The sequence below is a fragment of the Cricetulus griseus genome, chromosome 7 (genome assembly GCF_003668045.3).
Source record: "Cricetulus griseus strain 17A/GY chromosome 7, alternate assembly CriGri-PICRH-1.0, whole genome shotgun sequence".
NCBI lineage: Eukaryota > Metazoa > Chordata > Mammalia > Rodentia > Cricetidae > Cricetulus > Cricetulus griseus.
Window position 1 is genome coordinate 81589779 of NC_048600.1, and position 21022 is coordinate 81610800.

The following is a 21022-nucleotide window of genomic DNA, read 5'->3' on the forward strand; positions in this document are numbered from 1 at the left end:
TCAGGAGGCTCCCGGCAGCTGAGGCCAAAGGAAGGACAGTGTGGCAGTGGAGCTTCACTGTCAGCTTGCTGGACTCAGGACACACACCTTTCATTATGCCTTAGGACATTTCCCGGGAGGCTTAACTGAGGGGAGTCCCTGAATGTGGGCAGCACCATCCCCACAGCTGAATAAGACAGATGAGGAGCGTGGAGCGCCAGCATCCCTCTTTTCCTGCGCCTGACTTCTAGTTTGCCCAGTTTTGCTGCCAGCCTGATGTACAGGCTGTCGCCTCCCTGCCAGACCATGGTTTCTGATTCTGAGGAACACCTCCCATAAGACTTCACCTCGATGGCACTCATGTCTCACTAAGTAGATTCTTCAGCCTCAGCTGACCAGAAACTACAGACTCACTTCAAAACAGCTCAGTCAACCCTGATAGAGTCTTTGCTTCCCTCTGAAAATTCACAAGTCAGGCCTCCAGTGACTGTGTTTTCCTGACACTCCAATTGTCTGGCTCTCACAGAAACAGTCATTGAGCTCTGAGCACCTGGCGGCTTTTCCAGCCTGAGGTTCCAAACGCATCTACAATCCTCCCCCAAATGACACAGTCAGGTCTATCACAGCAGTAGGCCACTCTCAGTACCAGTATCTGTCCTGATTTGCTTTATTTTGCCATGATAAAGATCATGACCAAAACCAATCTAGGGAGGAAAGGGTTTATTTGGCTTACACTTCCCCATCGGTCCATCACTAAGTAAAGTCAGGATATGAACTCAAGCAGCACCACAGGCAGGAACGATGGAGGAGTGCAGCTTGCTCCTCATGGTTCACTCAGCCTGCTTTCTTATACAACCCAGGACCACCTGCCTAGGGGTGCCATCACCAACAGTGGGCTGGGCCCTCCCACATCAATAATTAATCAAGAAAATGCCCCCACAGACTTGCTTATGGGACATGATGAGGGAGTACTCAGTTAAGAGTCCCTCTTCCCAGAGATGTCTAGGTTTGTGTCAAGTTGACAAAAAACGAACCAGCATGCTGACAAGAACAGTGACCAGCCACCTCATGAGCCGCCTCATGATCCTACATGAACCTCCACTAGAGCCTCCCTCATCGCCATGCCATCCTCACCTTGATGGACGGCACTCTCAAACCATGAACCCACACAGCACTTCCTCCATTAAAGCTCCACTTGCCAGGTATTTGGTCACAGCAATGGAGACAGACACTAACATGCAGTATTGTGACATTCAAACTACTGTCAACCCCAAACAGAACTGAGATGGAAACAGGGAGGCTAGACTTGACAGAAGAGGAAGAGAAGAGAAACAGAGAGAAGAAAGGTCTGGGGGACAACACGGGCTCACACCCTATCCAAGGAGAGTGGTATGTCCCCTGAGCAGCAAACGCATAGTAGCTACTCTATCCATCCTGTCCGGGGTTTGCCAAGGGTGAACCTCCCAGAATTTACTCAGATGCTTGTCAGACACTTCCAATTCCTAGTCATCATCTCAGACTTCTTCTCTCAGAATGTTGGCCATGATCCTGAGGACTTAATACTTCAAAGCTTCCTGTGGGGTTCCAGGGTACCCCACACCCAGAAGGAGACCATGTACCATGAAGGGGAAGGAGATACTATCTGAACCCTATTTAATAAGTGACTTCTCTTCATGGCAGGCTCCATTCACTTGAATTTAGGGCAAGGCCCCAGAGACCAGTGGGCATTCTGGGAAATACACCTGGCAGAGGAGCCAGTAGGGCGACCATGGCAGGAAGAGCCATGGGCATTACACAGACTCACTTATACAGAGCTTGACAACCCAGGAGGAACTTCATGTCAAAATGGCATAGTGAGAGGGAGGGGGAGGATCCTGGGCTCAGCAACATCCCTCTCAGGAGTCCACAGTCATAGGGCTGGCGCGTTGGACCCTGCCTTAGATTTCACTCTCTTCCAGAATCTCCTCCATGGTATTGGCCAGGGTGAAGTCCCCCTCACTGCTCTCAGACAGGCTGCTTCCCCGGGGCCAAGCTCCACGGCCCTGGTGAGGTCTAGCCCCCAGCTCCCCCAGGGTCTCAGAGGCCAAGTGTGAGCTGCAGGTTGAGGACTGCAGCTTCCTAAGTGTCTCAGCACCATCTCCCTCTGACAGCTTCTTGGAACATTTCCCCAGGAACCGGAAGTTCTTCCCCAGGACACAGACTCTGCAGCCCCAGTGGCGAGCTAGTAAGAAGCGGCCCCAGGACTTGCGCAGCTCGGCCTTCACCTGCCAGGTGAGACAAAGGTGGGGTAACTATCTTGGAGTGAGTGATCACATGTCCATTCAGCAGGTATTTATTAAGAGGCTACAGGGGGCTATCTTGGGGCTACCTTTAGCTTTTATAGATGGAGCAGAACAAAGACAAACAAGAGACACAAGCACAGATGCTGAAGATACTATGAGACAAAGGAAGCAGGGAATGTGGTGAAGGCTGTTAAATGAACACTATAGGAGCCATGATCTGGTTCTAAGTTCCTGTGCTGAAAATCACAGTCACCCATGCTGTTTCTATTCTACCAAAATAAACTCAAAGAGTTACCAGCCAAATTTCCCCAGAAGGCCTGTTTCATCTGACATGATAACAAAGGTCCTCTACCTTAACCCATCTACAAAAAAGTTGCTTGGAGTTACTGCATGTTCACTGGGCACTTCTCTACATAAATGCCTGCGCCTGTCTGTGCTGGATGGTTTTATGTCAACTTGACACAAGCTAAAGTCATCTGGAACCTCAATTAAGAAAATGCCTCGCTGGGTGTTGGTGGCGCACGCCTTTCATCCCAGCACTCGGGAGGCAGAGGCAGGCGGATTTCTGTGAGTTCGAGGCCAGCCTGGTCTCCAGAGTGAGTTCCAGGATAGGCTCCAAAAGCTACACAGAGAAACCCTGTCTCGAAAAAAAAAAAAGAAAGAAAGAAAGAAAGAAAGAAAGAAAGAAAGAAAGAAAGAAAGAAAGAAAGAAAAAGAAAATGCCTCCATAAGATCAGGCTGTATGCCAGCCTGTAGGGTTTTTTTTTGTTTGTTTGTTTGTTTGTTTGTTTTTATAGATGATTGATGGGGAAAGGCCTAGAGACCTTTGTAGGTGGTTCCACCCATGGGCTGGTAGCCATGTAAGAAAGCAGTCTGAGCAAGTCACGGGGAGCAAGCCAGTAAGCAGCACTCCTCCACTGCTCTGTATCAGCTCCTGCCTCCATGTTCCTTCCCTGTTTGAGTTCCTGTCCTGGTTTTATTTGATGCTGTGGAAGTGTAAGCCAAACAAATCCTTTCCTCCCCAACTTCCTTTTTTGGTCATGGTGTTTCATTGTAGCAACAGAAACCCTAACCAGGACACCATCTTACAAGAAAAGTCACTTTGAAGCAATCATTTTTGTTCTTAATTTCTCCTTCCCCCATTCCTTTTCTATCTATTAAAACAAGCCCTTCTGCCCTGCTTATTGGAATATTTATTGTGTTTCATAGAATGGAACATTGCCTGGCCCTAGACCTAAATAAAGTTTAAAATCTTCTACCAGTGTTTTCTGCCTTTTGATGGGACTCTGGAAGCTGGAGATACAGTGTTCAGGTGGGGACTTTGCATTGTGACTTTTCAGCTAGAACCTGCCTGATGGACAAGGAGCTCCCATGTGGAGATGCAGAAAAAGCACTGACAGAGTAGAAGCGGGGTTTGCTGCTGAGATGGTTTATGCTCTATTAGAGGAGACAGCCCCTGGGGTGGAGGGTGGGAAGGATGAAAGGGGACTGGAAACTACTGACTCGTGAAAACGCAGTCCTCTGCATCTGCATCTCGCCCCATCAAGTCTTTCTTTCCCCAGGTACTGTAGTTTGTGAAAGGCTTTTGCATTGAAGGCTTAGTCTCTAGCCCCTGGCCCTATTGGGTGATGGTAGAATTTTTAAGATGTAAGGGTTAATGGAAGGAAAAGGTTATTAGAATGTGAGCTCTCTCTCTCTCTCTCTCTCTCTCTCTCTTCCCTCTCTGCCTTTCCTTTCCTCCTCCCCCCCATATTTATGAGGTGAGCATCTCATTCCACTATGTACTGCCATCATTATGAATGTTCTCACCACAGGCCCAAAGGCAAGGTGGTCAGGCAAACAACCATTGACCAAAACCTCTGCATCCATGAGCCAAGTAAACCTTTCCTTCCTTGTAAGTTGACTATCTCATGTGTTTGTTATAGTAACAGAAAGCTGAACATGCCCAGGGCACCACTGTGAACAGGGCAAGCTTTTACTAATACTTTGCAAATTAGAAAATTGAAGCCAAATGACTAATCCACAAAGCTCCTAAGTGGTCAGCCAGTGCTTGGGTGCAGTTTTTAGACGCTAAAGTCCCAGCTTGTCTCTTCCATGCCATTTTAAACCTTCCATGTCTCCAACAGACCGAGGGCTGAGTTCTGAGCTTCTCATACCACTCCATGAGTCTACACCACCTCCTGTTTTCTCTAATGGATGCTCACAACAAAAACTTGTGCCAATGCATGCCAGTGACAGTTATACAGTCAGCCAAATGGAAACCCCTAGGGAGAGTAGAATTATTACCTCCACCTCACCAGAAGCACGGATGGCAGTGTAAGAAACATACCTCTCCATTGGCAAAGCCATACTGCAAGGCCACCAGAAATCCCTGGAACAAAAAGAAAAAGTAGTATGAACTCCTACTTGGTAGAAAATGTACCTGAGAGTCACCAGCAATGTCCTAGGATCCCCTGGAAGAGGCCTAATGTGGTACTTACACAGACTGGGATCAGCCATGTTGGTGTCTCTTCTTACCCCAACACACACTAAGCACATAGGTAGCCTTCTGGGTGCTTGTGAGTGCCCTTAAGTCCATGATAATTTGCCCCCTGAGATCGTGGGTCATTCATTCAATGGCACAAATACAGGGAAGGCCACAGTCCCGTTTCTACTTTTCCATGGTGGTTACTGACTAAGTTCATTTTTCTCTCCTCTTTCTTTGACATGAGGTCTCACTGTATAACCCTGGCTGTCCTTGAACTCACAGAGATCTGCCTGCCTCCCACATGCTGCCAACTTGTATTCGTTCCCTTGTCTCATATCCTGAGCTCATGGCATCGTTGTCAATCATGAGGTTCTTATGTTTTAGGATGGCCATCACCATAATAATTGGCCCAAACAGGCTCTGTGACAGGAGCAAGGCCAATTAGTGCTCTTTTCACTGGAAAGGAGAGGAAATTGTGTTCTCTCCCCTGTGTCTGTCATAATAATTATAATTATGGACAGTGTATGCTCAGAGATACTGCTGACATCTTCCCATAACATGGAGAGAGAGCGTGCCTTCCTGGGCATGAAGCCAATAACAGAGACCAGTGATGGTGGGAGACAGATTGCTTGTGGATTGTTTGTGGACCTGCATCCAGTTATGCCTGGTCCTGAAATTTTCATTTATGTGATTCAATAAACACCCTCTGCTCTTGTCAAACCATTTCCTTTGAAATGACAGATTATTTCCCTCCAATGGTTTCTCATCTCACTTAGCACAAAATAAACTCCTCTAAGCATGGAGGTGATCTGGGCTCCAAGCCTCTGTGGTGCTGACTTCATCTCATGCTCCATTTTCTCTCAGCCACTATAGTCCAGGAGCCTTGGTGACCCTAAGCCAGAATGTCCAGTGAAAGACTGCCAAACCCTCATCCAAAGAACATGGCATGGGATGGCAAATCCTTATTGTTTTAGTCACCAAACTATATACAACAGACACCTAATGCATGGACTTGAGATGTGGGAGCTTAAAAGGCTTGTGAGCTTGTTCTGGTAGATCTAGCTGTACTGTTGTAGATTATGCTTCAAATCACTATTTTTAAAAGATTTTAAAGTGTGTGTGTGTGTGTGTGTGTGTGTGTGTGTGTGTGTGTGTGTATGTGTGTATGTGTGTGTGTATTTGAACATGTGTTTAGGTACCTGCAAAGGACAGAAGGGTGTGTGGGATCCCTGAGAACTGGAGTTACAAGCTGTTCTGAGCCGTGTGTTGTGGGTGTTGGGAACCAGACTCAAGTTATCTGCAAGGGCAGCTAGCACTCTTAACTGCTGAGCCATATCCATACTGTTATTTTAAAAATTGGCCCACACCTCAGAAAATTTCTGATTTCACAGTAAAATATAATCACAGCCTTAAAAACAAAGATTTCCTCTTCATGTAACAATGGTTCTGTATCAATTAATTTTCAAATGGTCTTGCAGAATATGTCCTAGGCAAAGGTGTTGTGTTCAGAATCTCTACTTATGTTCAGATTCATTTAGCTTGAAAGCAGTAAGTCCCAGTTCATTGTCCTTGGAGTTGCTTAGGTGAACTGACTTTGCCAGAAAGGATAAGTCAGGCGGAAGCTGCAACCCTTTCAGTGAATGACTTAGCCTCTGACATCATACGAAACCTAATTGCCACCAGGGTCAGTGCCATTCAGTATGGCTGGGGCCTAAACAAGGGTGCAGATGTTACTCAGGTATACCACAGCTCACTTGCTCCTCGAGTCCCCTCACATTTTCTGTTTCCTGGGATGTTCTTTCCACAAGTTTCTACCTAATTTGGTTTCTTAAAATTCAGATCTCAGGCCAGCCTGGTCTCCAGAGGGAGTGCCAGGATAGGCTCCAAAGCTACACAGAGAAACCCTGTCTCAAAAAACCAAAAAAAAAAAAAAATTCAGATCTCAGCTCATAGTCATTACAAAGAGGACTGTGCAGGCTGTCCAACTTGAATAAGGACTTGAGTTACATTGCTATCTGGCTATTGCCAGCCCTTCTCTGTATCACCCACAGTGAGAGTAGCATCCATGTATAAACTTCACTTTCCAGATCCCCAGCACCTGAAAATAACCTGGCACATAATAAAAATGCATTATGCATTTATAAAATGAATGAATGAATGAGTTGGGCTTCCGTCACTTGGGATAAAGGGTTTTTGTCTTGTACAATGTCAAGCTACTTCTAAACTGTGATGACATGTCTTATTTTCTATTCTGTTCACAGTTACTTAGAATACATGTCTCGACTTTCCCTAACTGCTGTGGGGATTTATGGAGTCTGTGTTGTGTGTCTGACATATGAGAACAAATATGTGTGGGCCCGAGCACTTGAGGGTTTAAAGGAAAACTCTCAAAATGCCAGATCCCACAATGAAAGGGCACATCTCCAACTGAAGGGTCACAATAATAGGCTGACTCTTTATCTAACCTATTTATTCATTTATTTAAGACATGGTCTCACACTGTAGCTCAGACTGGTTCAAAACTCCTATATAAGTATCCCAAATCCTGAGATTAAAGGTATATGCCATTATACCCAGATTTCCTATCTCTTGACACTAATGAAATATGGCCCTGGGAGAAAGTTTTCTCTGATCTTTTTTATATTCACCTCTGCCAACATGTCCCTTCTGAATAAGGCCAGGCACCTCCCAGCTCAGATTCAGCCCATAAGTGTGGGGTTTCCCTTTTCCTGTGCACCTGGAGAGTCCACAGCCATACTTCTGAATGGGGGCTTGGTAGTACGGTTCGTCTTTTTCACATACGCAATTGAAACGGAGCTTGCTGCGGGGTCACAGGAAAAGTAGTAACAGCCTCTGAGGATGTGATGTAAGAACACATTTTGGTGTGCCAGAAGGCCAAATCGGATTCACATGACAAGTGTGGCTTCACTTCACTGCTTTAGGAACACCCTGCAGTCTGACTCCTGCTCCTGTTCCACAGAACACACGGCTCTCTCTTCACATGTCCCCAACATGTGGCAATTGCTCTGAAGACCTGATGATAGTGGGAGGGTGGCGAAGCACTCTACGTTTTAAACCTTTGAAGGGTAGGGGGACTTCTGAGGCAGTGAGGAAAGGAACCCATTGGGACAAATGCCTGCTCACACTGGTTCCTTTTGCAAAGTCACTAAGATGGAATGCACCAGACATGCCTCTCCTTGTCTGCCCATCTCTGCCTACAGCCAAATGCTTTCTGTCTCCATCCTGGTTTAGAACACGAATCACCGGGAAACTTCACGTTCCTCAGTAGCTCGAGCACATTAGCAGAGCTTCCACTCATGGCTGGACCATGATCCACGGTGGCAGCTCATTTCCAAAGAAGGCCCCAGCATTTCTCCTCATAATACAGGCTCAGGCTGTCCCTCACATTAAAACCTGAATCTCGTTTACCCTCCTCTTGAATCTAAGATGACCCTATGACTGTTTACCAGCATACTGTGGTGAACGCATCAATCCAGTTAGGTATTTACTTCTGAGCTTCTCTGCCTTCGAAGGGCGGAGATTCCCGCTTGCTTCCTCCTGGAACATTTGCTCTTGGTGTACTCCAAGAATCCAGCTGTTGTGTTTTGAGATACCCAAGATACATGAAAAAAAATGAAGCTCACTGATGAATGGTCCCTGCTGAGTTCCTGGCCCACAGGTCACATCACCGTGTCATGTGAATGAGCCATTAAGGATGTTCCAGCCTGATTAAGCCTTCAGATGGTTACAGGTCCAGCCTAAATTACATGTATCCAAAAAGACCACACCTATGGAGCCTGAACAGCCCAACCCGCAGAATCATCAAAAATCATAGTGATTACTGCTTTAATCCAGAGGCGGTTAATTACACAAATGGCCATAGCATTCTCCAGGCCTAAGGAGTCTGGTAAGTGAACTTTCCTCCTTAAAAATTTGATCCCATATCTCCACATGACTCTCTGGCCCTCAACCTGTCTTGGATGTGTGATATCAGGTGATTTGGGGTTTATGTTAACCAGTATACCAAAGGGGCCACCAAATATTCCCAACCAAACAGCTGGAGGATTTGCTTTTGTTTTGCTTTTCTCTTTTGAGATTACCTTTTACAGAGGCTTAGAGCCAAGCAACACAGGAAAGTCAAATTACTCTTAGCTTTTGAAATCCCCCAAAAGGCTGAAATAAATTAAACATACTTCAATGATAGGAAATAAATGCTACCAATGGGACTGATGTCTCAGTTTAAAGCCACAAAGAATCTAGCTCTGATAGGAGGGAAAGGAAGGTGTCATTTCCTTGCTGTGCCATGTCCCAGGCTGTGTCCTGGGTCCCTGGTGAGAATGAAGGAGGCAAGCATGTTTTCTCTGTTCTCTGTACAGGATCTCAGTACCTGGCCCCTCCTGGTGGCAGAAGTCTGGAGAGTGTGGTAAGGGAACTTGGTGTCTCCTAGTTACAACCTTTACAGGATACCCACCATGTACAATGTGACATAATGGGTACAGGCAAGGACTAAACTTCCAGATAAAATTCTCATCTTTGAGTTTCTTAGCACTTGCCCCAGCTTTTGGGCTTTTGGATGGGTACAACAACTTCTCCTCTGCAAGGGCATCATGAGACTGAAAGAGTGTCAAAGAGACTTTTCACCATGCCAATTCACCAATTCAATCCCTTGATGGTATTTTTGCTACATTTTAGTTATTTAAATAGCATATATTCCAGAGATTATAGTATGAATCCTAACTTGTCACACTTTATTTTATATTAACTATAATTTGTAGTAACTTCATTTTGGTAAAATACAAACTTTTTGGTATTTTTCCATTTATTCATTCCTCTTTTGAGCTACTATTGTGATGTATATATGCTCTTTTTATGTTGTAAACCCAATAACATAATCATTACTACAGTGTACAATCATCTTGTGTCTTCTAAATCAGTTAAGAAAAAAGAAGTGTACCATGCTGTCTCTCTTATTTAGCTACATATACTTTTGGCAGTGTTTAACTTCTTGTGAAATTGAGTTTCTGTACATTGTCTTTTGCCCCCAACCTGAAGGACTTTCCTTGAAACCCCTTGCAAGACTATCAGCAAATTCTCTCTGTCTTTATCTACCCAAGAACATATTTTTGCCTTTTATCTTGAAACAGTTTTACCGGCCAGGGAGCTGATTGACACCGTTTTCCTTCCCCCCTCTGAACCCCACCATACCTCTGCCTTCCTGCTTATCTGTAAATAGTTGCTATTCTTTTGTAGCTGACCGACACCCAAGCCTGTGGGTTTTCCTGCTCTCATGCCAGTCTCAATCACACCAGCCTCCTGCAGGAGAGTGCTAACTCTCACCAGGATCTCCTCACTGATGAGTGGGGCATGTAGACAAACAGGCTCAGTGAAACGGTGGTGGCCTCCCACTTTCCCTATTCTGTTTGGGTAATCTTTCTGAAACAAACCCTAGTCCCAGTAGATTTCCAGTGTCCTAAAATGCTTACTGTTGACAGTTGTCCTGTCCAGTTCTGTCTGGTTCTGTCTCCACTCCTTCACTGTAGGCCAGGCTTACTTTACACTGCAGTTTTATTTTTGTTCTTTTGGTGAATTTTCTCTTTGGGGGTGATTATATATCATTGTATCATTTCTCCCTTTTCCTCTTTCCAAACCCTCCCATATACCCCTCCTCGCTCTCTTTCAAATTCATAACCCTTTTTTTTCATTAATTGCTGTTACAGGCATGTATGTGTATATTTATAGTCCTAAATACAACCCACTCAGTCTATATGATATTATTCATGAATATTTTCAGGGTTGACCATTTGGTATTGGATTACCAGTTGGTGCGCTTGTCCCTAGAGAAGAGTGTTTCTTCCACTGTCAGCATTCCTTAGCTGCCTAGTTCTTTATGATGTAGAGCTGAGGCCTCGTGGCCTTTCCCTTGTCCATGTAGCAAGTCTGTTGTTGTTGTCCTTGTTCAGATCATATTTAGGCAGTCGTACTGGTGAGATTTTATTCATTTATCTTCTTACATTACAAGAAGACAGAATTCTTTATTTTTTGAGGTAGGGTCTCACATAGCCCAGGCTGGCCTCTAACTCAATATGTAATAGAAGTTCTGATCTCCCTGCTCATCCTTTCTGGCCTCTGGGATTATATGTGTATGGTGCTGGGGCTCAAATCCAGTTTTTCACACATACTAAGTCAGCATTCTACCAACTGAGCTATACGCTAGTGCCTCTGGGTCTTTGGGAAGGAATTTTTGCCAAGTTCTTTCTCCTCCATTCTAGAAGACCCACTTGATGTCAACATTTGAAGTTGGTTAATTCTAAGACTACTGCTATATGGAGATGCTGACTATGCCTATACTATTACCTGGGGTCTGTTGCCTTTGTGACCTTTCTCCTGAGCTGAGCCTCTCTGAACCCATGCCCCTCTTCAATCTCACCCTCCATTCTGGGCCAGGACAGTGGCTTGCCTTAAACTGCAGGGTGCAGTGGAATCATCAAGACGTCAGTTCCAGGCCTAGGCACTTAAAATGCCCAGCAGCCCCTGTTCCCAAATGTCTTGGGAGACCTGAGCTGCCATATAAAAAGGCAGTCACCCTATGGGGAAACCATAAGGAGAGAACACATGGAAAGCACAAGCCCCTCAGACCAAATGGAAGAAAGGAACACAGTTGATAGAAAAAAAATGAGGCCCCAGGAATTCAACCTAAAAGAAGCCAGCACCAGCTCAGGCTATTTGAGATGTCTAAAGAAGCCACAGGGCCCCAGCAGGCTTCACTGGGCCAGAGCTTAGCCACCCTTCCCATGTCCTATCTGGATACCTGACTCCCAAAGTCATGAGAAAGAAGAAAATGGAGGGCCATGCTAAGCTGCCAGTTCATAAGTAGTCAGCAGTGGTTAACCAAAACACCCAGGTAACCAGAGATGAACTCCTGTTTCTAGTTTTGGTGCACACACATCTGTCTGGATCAAGAGCCTCCTGATCTGGACGCCCTACTCCCTACCCTGGTGGTACGGTGTGCTGTATAAATGTCACAGGATTCATGGAAAAGGTTTGATTTGGACACTGCTCTGCAGTTAACATGGCAAAAAATAGGCCCTTAATAAAAGGCTTCATGTTGACACTCACAGTTAATATGATCATGAGTCACACCACCTATCCCAACCCAGGAACAATCCCTTTTGAGTCACTGAATCATGCTGGCAGGACCCGGGCAGCACTTCCTCATCAGTACACCCTGCTTATGTCAGGGATCCTCACCAGTAATGCCTGATGCTGCTAGAAAACTGCACTGGTCCACAGCTCTGCTCAATTCTCTGTTTGGTCCCTGAGTACTTTTCCGCTCTGAGCCAAGGCATCATCGGTCAGATTACTTACATGGAAGGAGCTCAATGTCAGCTGGATGAAGAGTCGAATAAGTTTTGAAAATCCTTGAACTTGGTCATCAGTGATGAAAGAGAAGAGAACCTCATGAACCCCCAGTAAAGGAATGAGGAGCAGCGTTGACTTTGCCAATCTGCAAATGACACCAAGTAGCAGTCATAAGGATCTCGTTGAGCCTAGGCAACATTTCCTGCCCTGCACATCTTTATTGGAAATCTCCCACTCTTGTTGAACAGCTGGTTTATCCGTTGTGACTTTACCTACTCTTGGATCCCTGCACATAGCAGATATTCAGGGAGCATTTACAGGATGAATGGAGGAATCATTCCCTACAGATACAGATGGATATCCATCAGATCTTAATGTGTCTGATGGATAATCCACTTCTGTGCTAGTAGCTGCCACCCTTAGATACCACCCAAGTTTGACAAGTTTCCTAATAGGTGGCTAGCAGGTCCCTATGCTGCTTTCTCTCCCTGGAAATTCAGTACTTTCTCTGTCAACCTCATATGCAAAAGAAAATGAGCTGCCCAGGGCCACATAGACACCAAGAGGCTATTCCTGTGCCTACACACCAGGCTTCATACTCCAAGCTGGGCTTTATCACTGCCCTTAGCTGCCCCTCAATCCTTTGACGATGAGGGCTGCAGGAAATGGAAAACTGATCCTCCTCATAAAGTACATGGTGTGGAGGATGGCGGTTGTTTACAGTCTACACACACACACCAAAAGACAAACATTCCTTTGTACCACCCAAGAGCAAAGTGCACAGCTGGAGCCCGAGTGCTCCAAACTGGTGAATCCCAAGCACTGCTGGCTATTAAAATTCCTTTCAAATCCTTTAACATATACAGAGCGGGTCCTCTGAATGTGTAGGTTCTACCCAGGGACCCAACCCACCATAGATTGGTTGACACTGTTTCTTCAATTGTGTCTCTACTAACATGTATAAAATTATTTCCTTATCATTTAGCTCTAGACACTGCATCATTGCAACTATTTACACAGCATTCGCACTGCTTTGTGTACTCAACATAATCCAGAGATGGTCTAAAGCATCTGGAAGGGGTGAAGAGATAGACCGGCAGTTACGAACACTTGCTCTTCTCCCAGGGGACCTCAGTTCTGTTCCCTGCATCCACATCAAGTATCTCACAGTCACCTGTAACTCCAGCTCCCGGGAAACTGATGCCTTCTGCCAGCTTCCATGGACACCTGCACATACCTGGCATGTACCCACACAGATGTGTACAAATAATACCTAAATAAAAATAAACCTTAAAGCAGTATGTGCAGGCACTATGCCATTTACTTAAAGGATGTCAGTGCCTTGGTGGGTTCTGGAATAGGTCCCCATGTCCATCAAAGGACACCTTTCTAGGTCCCAGTGTGGACACCCATGAGGCCAAACATCTGGAGGCGGTTCTCTGAGAATGTGAAGTTTTACAGAACTCCAAAGGGGACTCTGAGAAGTAGGGGAACCTGGGAATGACCTCACTTTACCACTGATCTCTTTCTTGGTTTGAGGTTAACAGAATTAGAAAAGGTGACTCATAGTCAGGGAAAAAAATTAAACTGGTGTCTAATCCACACTGGAAAAAAAACAGAGCTTAATTGTAATGTGTTTTAAACCAAGTACTTACAGAGCCAAAGTAGTAGGAAGCCCACTCCCAACACACACACACAGACACACACACACACACACACACACACACACACACACACACACACACACACGAGGTAAAGATGTAGAAAGCCACTACAGTCAGTAGTCCACATGCCATTCTTTCTCCTATGTCTATGAGATGCATTCAAATGCTTGGGCATCCATGCAGCAAAACATTTTTCTTCTTTACAGCCTTCACACAGGAGGACTCCACCTGCCCAAGTGGGCTGGATGTCCCCAGAGCCTTGACAGTCAGGGGAACCCACGACTGGGGAGCTGAGTGACAGACCTGGTTATGTACTTTTCCCAAAGGCAGCTCAGCTCTACTTCTGCCTCCGCACCCACCCACGTGGGAGTTGCTTAGGAAAGAATATTTCCAGGGAGAATTTCTTTCTTTTCCTTTTTTGGCTTCTGAGGATTGAGACCAGGGCTTCACAAGTGCTGAGCACATGACTCTACCACCAAGCGATATGCCCAGCCCCTAAGGGTTATTTTGTTGGCTTGAATGTTCAGGAAATTTTTTAGACCCCTTTGGCTCAAAGGTTGCAAAACAAAGAGCACAGTTTGGGAGTTGACCTGAATACTCTTGCTTAGGATATAGAGTTATTTTTGCTATAGGAACCATCTTTAGTAAGGAGATGCAAGAGAGAATGCTCAAGTTTTAATCTTTTGAAAGCTGGAGCAATCTGATAACACAGGCCCCAAACTCCTGCTTGGTAATCGGCCATAGTTGGTGGTTCTCCCTTTAGACTCTAAAGTTTAGAGGGATCCTGCAGTCTCCAGTCTCCACATGGCCTGCACTCTTCATATTACTTGATCTGTGCTGACAAGAGTCTGAACTTTCGACTCTTTACTCCGTGTTATCCGGGTTAATAACACACATTAACACACTTATGTGCGGGCCCATGTCTCAACAGCAATTGATTCTTGGGCCGTATATGGCAATTATGGGTCTTTAGTTGTTTGTTGTTTTTTTTTTTTTAAATTGGTATGTGTGTACGTGAGTGTGTGTGTGTGTATGTGAGTGTGTGTGTGTGTGTGTGTACGTGAGTGTGTGTGTATGTGTGTGTGTGAGTGTGTGTGTGTGTGAGTGTGTGTGTGTGTGTGTGTGTGTGTGTGTGTGTGAGTGTGTGTGTGAGTGTGTGTGTGTGAGTGTGTGTGTGTGTGTGTGTGTGTGATGCCCATGTGGGTATGCATGTGAGTACAGGTGCCTATGGAGCCCAGAAGCATCTGATCCCCTACTTGCAGATGGATATCAGCAGGTGATTCTAGTAGCGAAACTCAGGTCTGTGTGCGTTCTTAAACACTGAGCCATCTCTCTGGCCCAACTATGGATTTTTAAAGTACATTTTTAACTTGGAATGCCCTTACTTCTACAGAATGCCATCACAGAGAACACAGGGGGCTTCCATATATCCCTCCCTCCATTTCCCTAGTGTTCACAGATGGTGTCGCCATAGTCTGTCAACTCCAGAAAGCCGGCCTTAGAACAAGACTAGTAATGAATTCCAGATGATGTTAGATTTAACCTGTTTTCCATTTCCATCCAGTCCACAACCAGGATCCATGCTGCAAACATGACTTATCTAGTGGCATAGTGGGCTAGTTTTGTCACTCCCAGCCCTCGGGATAGATGCAGGCTGTAACTCCACACTACTCATGCCCTTCGAATGTCTCCTAAGACAAAAGTACAATTTGTGTCCCAGACCAGATGAAAGCCATAAATAGTCACAGATGTTTACTCTTTCAGACTGTGTGTGTGCTTCTTCTTCATCCATAGCCGTCTGTTTATTTAAATGGTACAGTTTGTAGCAGTCCTTTAAGTATTCAACAAATATTTATTAGGTATCTGCTCTGGGTACATGAGTGGGTACAGAGCAAGTGGGCAGCTCAAACCGACGGCAGTAGGACACAGGGACAGAACATGGGTCAGGATTCAAATAGCTATGTCACCAACCATTCAGTGTGGCCTTGGGCAAGTTCTTCAACCTCTTTGTCCATTAGTTTCCTCATTTATAGAAAGAAGATAGAAGATTATATAAATAATAGCATCTACTGGGCAAGGTCTTCATAAGGATTAGACAGACAATGCAGTGCGAGTGTGTGTGTGTGTGTGTATGTGTGTGTGTGTGTGTGTGTGTGTGTGTGTGGTGTTTTCCTCAATTGCTTTCCACCTTCTTTGTTGAGACATAGTTTCTCACTGAGTCTGGAGGTCACCAATTCAGCTAGACTGACTGAACAGTGACCTCTAGAGATCTTATTGTTTCTACCTCCCACCTTTTTACATGGGTGATAGAAATCCACACGTGGGTTCTCATGCTTGTACAGTAAGCACTTCACTCACTAAGAAATTCCACAGGCCTCTTTTTTTACTTAAAATTTTGATAAAGGGCATCATGGAGTTGTCCAGGCTGCACTTGAACTCATTCTATAGCTCATGCTAGCCTTGAACTTGCAGTCCTTCTGCCTGAGCCTCCCCCAAGAGATAGGATTACAGACCTGTGCCACCAGGCTCAGTTGTCATCATTTTAAAAGAACCCCTGCCTTTAAATAGCTGTTTTAGTTTGTGTTTTATCACTGCGATAGACATCTGTGACAAAGTAGGGAGATGTGTTTGGGGGTCACACTTTCAGAGGCTTAGTCTATGCTCACTTGACACTTTTGGGGAGAGGGGCTGTGTGGAGACATTACAGCACAGTGGGGAGCACGTGGCCCTCAAAGCCTCACAGCTCATGGTGACCAGCAGGCAAAAAGAAAGAGGCCAGCCCCCAATTATCCCCTTCCAAAGACCAATTTCCTTCTACTAGGCTCCACCTCCTAAACATTCTACACCCTACCTCCAATAGTGCCACAAGCCAGAGGCCAAATCTTCAACACAGGTACTCTTAAGGCACACTTAAGACCCTGGCATAGCACAGCGGGTGCTATAGCTCTGATGATTCTTGTCAATTTAGCTTCCTTTCATGATGTCACTAGTCTGTTGCTGATGAGGTTCAGATATAACACTCAAATGTGTACTTGGTGGGCTGAACGGAATATGCTGAAAGGATTTGATGAAACTGCAGAAGCGGGAAAATCATTGTGTTTTCACCCTCCTTCTCCTGTAGCAGGGCCTGTAACTCAGGGAGGATTTTCTGAGCTCTCTCTGAAGCATGCCCTAAGACCCTCCTTGCAGAGGTGCCTTTTCTATTCCCATAAGAAAGGAACAGCCTTAGTAGTGAAGATATTAGGCCACAGAGAAGCCTGTGAACCCAAGGAGAAGCCTGTGAACCCCACGGGTCTTGCTATATCCCCCCACTCTATTACTGCCAGACTACACCCAATTTGTCCAGTAATATCTCTCTATGACTGTCTGTACTTTATCAGAAAGTCATTAAAATATACAAGTCTGATCACTTCTTTGTGTCTTCATTGCCTTGAGAAGGTTCCCATGACACACAAACCTTCTAAACCTGTATGCCTTTTCTTCCTGCTAATCATCTACTCCATACAATTTTCCAACCCAAGCCAAGGTCTCTATGAGTCTAAATTAAATCTCCCCTCCCTTGTGCTGCCCACCAAAAACTCCTTTCAGACAGGAGGATGGGGTGAGTATGTGAAGAAATTACTTTCCCTATAAATTCATTGTGAGCTCAGGCTGCACACATCACATACAGTAAAGCTATTAATAAAGGAAAGAGAGATGTCTCCCTGCTGGGGCCCACAGAGAATGGTGAAGTGAGAAGGGGCTGAGAGTGTATTAGCCTCTGAGTAAGTGCCCTTCACTCTTGCCTCAGTTTACCCTCTCCAAGTCAGGTGGTAGAGCCATTTACTGTTTGCTTTGCCTGCGGATGGAGGCCCATAGGGAAAGCTAAAAAGCCACAGGGATCTCTTGCTTCTAGAAGCTTGCCTCTTGGGTGAGATCTACATGTGTTTAATTTAAACATTCCTAATATAGACTCCTGGAGAGGGGCCAGTGCTTGAGCATTACATTCTGAAGGTCCTCAGAAGCTCACAGAACTGAAGGCAGCCTTGAATCTACTGGGCTTTAGGTGACAGGTACTGGTACCATGGTCCTCTCTTTACCCCAGGGGGGGGTTTTCATAGAAATATTAACATGGAGGGAGCATGAAAAAGGGCAGTGTAAGGGGGTAGGTATGCGATGCCCACTGATGTGACAGCTACCATGGCTTCCCAAGAGCAAAATGGTCAAACAAGCTCACAGATGTTACAGGATTCTCCAGCTCAGAAAGCGTAGTGAGTGGGTGTGTCTCAGAGTCAAGTCCCACGGTCTACAAACGCATAGGACCACGATAAACAACTGGGTTATGCTCTCCATGGGAAAAGAGTGAGTCAGCAGAAAAGACATGGCCAAGCGAAATGGCAGAGAAAAGTTTCAAAGGAAGACATTTTCAGATCTTACGCCATCCAACTCTGTAGAAGCTAGCCAGAGAAATGAACTACCTCCTCCAAAAGTAGCTGAGAGTAGGAGCTCAAAGGGACTTCTTCTTAGGCACCTGTCAAAACCCCTACTCTGCTGTGACAGAGTGCTCACCAAGCACTATTCCAGAGACCTCTGGATCACTGGAGGCCAGAAAACCTTAAAAAGCACATGAAGACTTATAGAGGAACACCCTCCCCTCACCTCTACCTTCTACAGACTTCAAAAGTGCACAGCAGTCTAGTAGTTAACCCCCTAGGTGAGATCTCTCTCCCAGAGACGCCTTTGGGTAGATGCATGCCAAGGTTCCTCTCAAGCATTTTTCTTGAACATGAGTGGGAAGAGGAAAGGGCAGATTCCAGACAGATTGCACATGTCAGCCAGTTATTCTATCTGCCACAAAGCGTCACTACCCAGCCACATAGTTTTCCCCAGTGTCTTATCCTACCCTTCCCCAGTGAGGCGGTAGAGAAACACATTCACCACGGTCCAAGAAGGGAGCCCCATATGCTAGTCACTAGAGCGTCAGATCAAGGGCCCTCGGCTCTGGCTGTCTATCAGACTCTCCTGGGGAAGTCTCTAAGAAGCCAACATAGTAAGACACTATCCCACACTTCCTGAGGGAACTATCAAGTGATGGGATCCACAAGGCTGGGTTTAGAGCGAGCTCTCAGCAGATGCTCACAGCAGCTAAACTGAGCAACTACTAGGACTTCACTGAGGTTCTAGAGCATGGAGACGGTCCCAGGGAAACATGATAAACTTTGCCATGGCTACAAAGCCATAGGTGTCAGCCTTTGAGTCTCATGGGACCATTGGATTGTGCTGGCTAGTTTTACGCCAACTAGACACAAGTGAGAATCATTTGGAAAGAAGGAGCCTCAACTGAGAACACACCCCCACCAGACTGGCCCAGGGGCAAGGCATCATTTTTGATTGATGATTGATATAGGAGGGCTCAGCTCATTGTGGGTGGAGCTACTCCTAAACTGGTGATTCTGGGTGCTATAATAGAACAAGTTGAGCAAGCCATGAGGAATCAGTCAGTGAGAAGCTCTCTTCCATGGCCTCTCTTCCTGCCCCCAGATTTCTGCCTTGAGTTCTGCCCTCTGCCCTGACGTACCCAGATGATGAGCTACAGCTATAAGATGTAATAAACCCTTTCTTCCTGTCTTAGTTGAGGGTTACTATTGCTGTGAAGAGACACCATGACCATGGCAACTCTTATAAGGAAAGCATTTCATCGAGGGGCTTGATTACAGTCCCAGAGGTCCAGTCTATCCTGGCAGGGAGCATGGTAGCATGCAGGCAGGCATGGTGCTGGAAAAATAGCCAAGTGTCCTAACTCTTGTAAGCAATAGGAAGTCAACTGACTGTCACAATGAGGGAAGCTTGAGAAAAGATCTCAAAGCCCACCCCACAACGATACAATTCCAATAAAAGGTGTGGTCCAGATTAAAGGCCTCAAGGTCTGAATTAAATACATGTCATCCGGCCTTCTCCAACAAGACCATGCTTTCTCTAACAAGCCCACACCTCCTAATAGTGCCACTCCTCTCCCTATGAGCTTATAGGGCCAAATACATTCAAACTACCACACTCCCCAAGTTGCTTTGGTCATGGTGTTTTTAATCACAGTAATAGGATCCCTTTCTAGGATAGCACTCACCTTCTCTACTTCTGTCTCCTACAGTCTTTGCCTCTGTGTAGTTTCTGGAGGTACTCTCTAGTCTGAACACTTGTTTGTCAATGGGGGGGAGGACACTTCTTGAGTGGACTCTGGCAGCTCTGCCTGTTCTTGGAGTTCCACCCTGAGAACAGTGGTGTGAGGAGGCTGAGCCTTGGGAAAGGGGCCAAAGAGGCTGTCTGGCCACTTGGAGTCTGGACCAGAGGCGCCAAGAGAGATAGCATGACTCCCTGGGGCCCAGACCAGGCCAGTTCCCCAAGGCTAAGGGTTTCTGTCAAATATTTGGATGAAAACCCTAAGGAATGCCATATATATATATATATATATATATATATATATATATATATTCATTCCTGAATTGAGTAGACCTACTCTTGTAGATCTGTTGGAGTAAGAGTCTTGGGACAATGGCCTCAGCGGTCTGGGTCTAGAGCAAATGCCACCCTCCATATATGATTAAATTGCCTGCCCATAAACAATATCATTCTGTTGTCACAATTCATAGGAGATGGGTCTGCCACAACACTTCCATTTTAGACACCAGAAAACAGACCATAGAGGCCAAGTTTATTTAGGGTCAGTGAGGGAGCTGGGGTGTGTGGCCAGCCCCTTCCCTCCTGTCTGCTCCATAACATTGTCTCCGCCATCGCTAAAGTAGCCAAAATTGCTCCTAAGGTGTGGTGCAGCCCTCATCATACTCACCTTTTGTCCAAGCGTATGGGAAGCACTCAATGAATATTTACCTAGTAAATGGGGGGATCTACCTTCTCATCACCAAAATCAGTCTTCGACACAGTGAGCAGCATGGCTGGAGCTGCCTCCACTTGCACCCTCAGCTTGTGGCCTGCTGGATGAACTAAAATCCCCGACTCAGAGCTTTCTTTGAGATTAAAAGACATGTTCCCTTCCAGCCCTGGGAAAGTTCACCTGCCACCTTGGAAGAATAACTAGAAATAGAAGGAGGGGCCTTGCCTGCCATTCATTCCTCACCCATTCATTTTCACAGCAGTTCAGGGTTCAATAAAAGTCTATCATCTAACTTATTGCTTAGGGTCTGTTGTCATTACAGAGAACTAATGGTGAGATCCCACAAATGTAAATCACAAAGAAAAGGGAAGTGTGAATTGAATGTATTTCTGTGAACTCTAAA

At 45.6% G+C, this 21022-nt stretch overlaps 1 protein-coding gene across 1 annotated transcript in view; it reads right to left on the reverse strand.

Annotated features, from left to right (window-relative positions):
- Window positions 1-1916: 1916 nt before the first annotated feature.
- Glp2r (glucagon like peptide 2 receptor) overlaps window positions 1917-21022 on the reverse strand; it is a 59526-nt gene continuing 40420 nt past the window's right edge. Inside the window, exons 11-13 of the mRNA XM_027426194.2 lie at window positions 12094-12232; window positions 4591-4632; window positions 1917-2243 (exon numbers count right to left, since the gene is read on the reverse strand). Coding sequence (XP_027281995.2) covers window positions 1917-2243; window positions 4591-4632; window positions 12094-12232 — 508 coding nt within the window. The remainder of the gene's footprint in view (window positions 2244-4590; window positions 4633-12093; window positions 12233-21022) is intronic.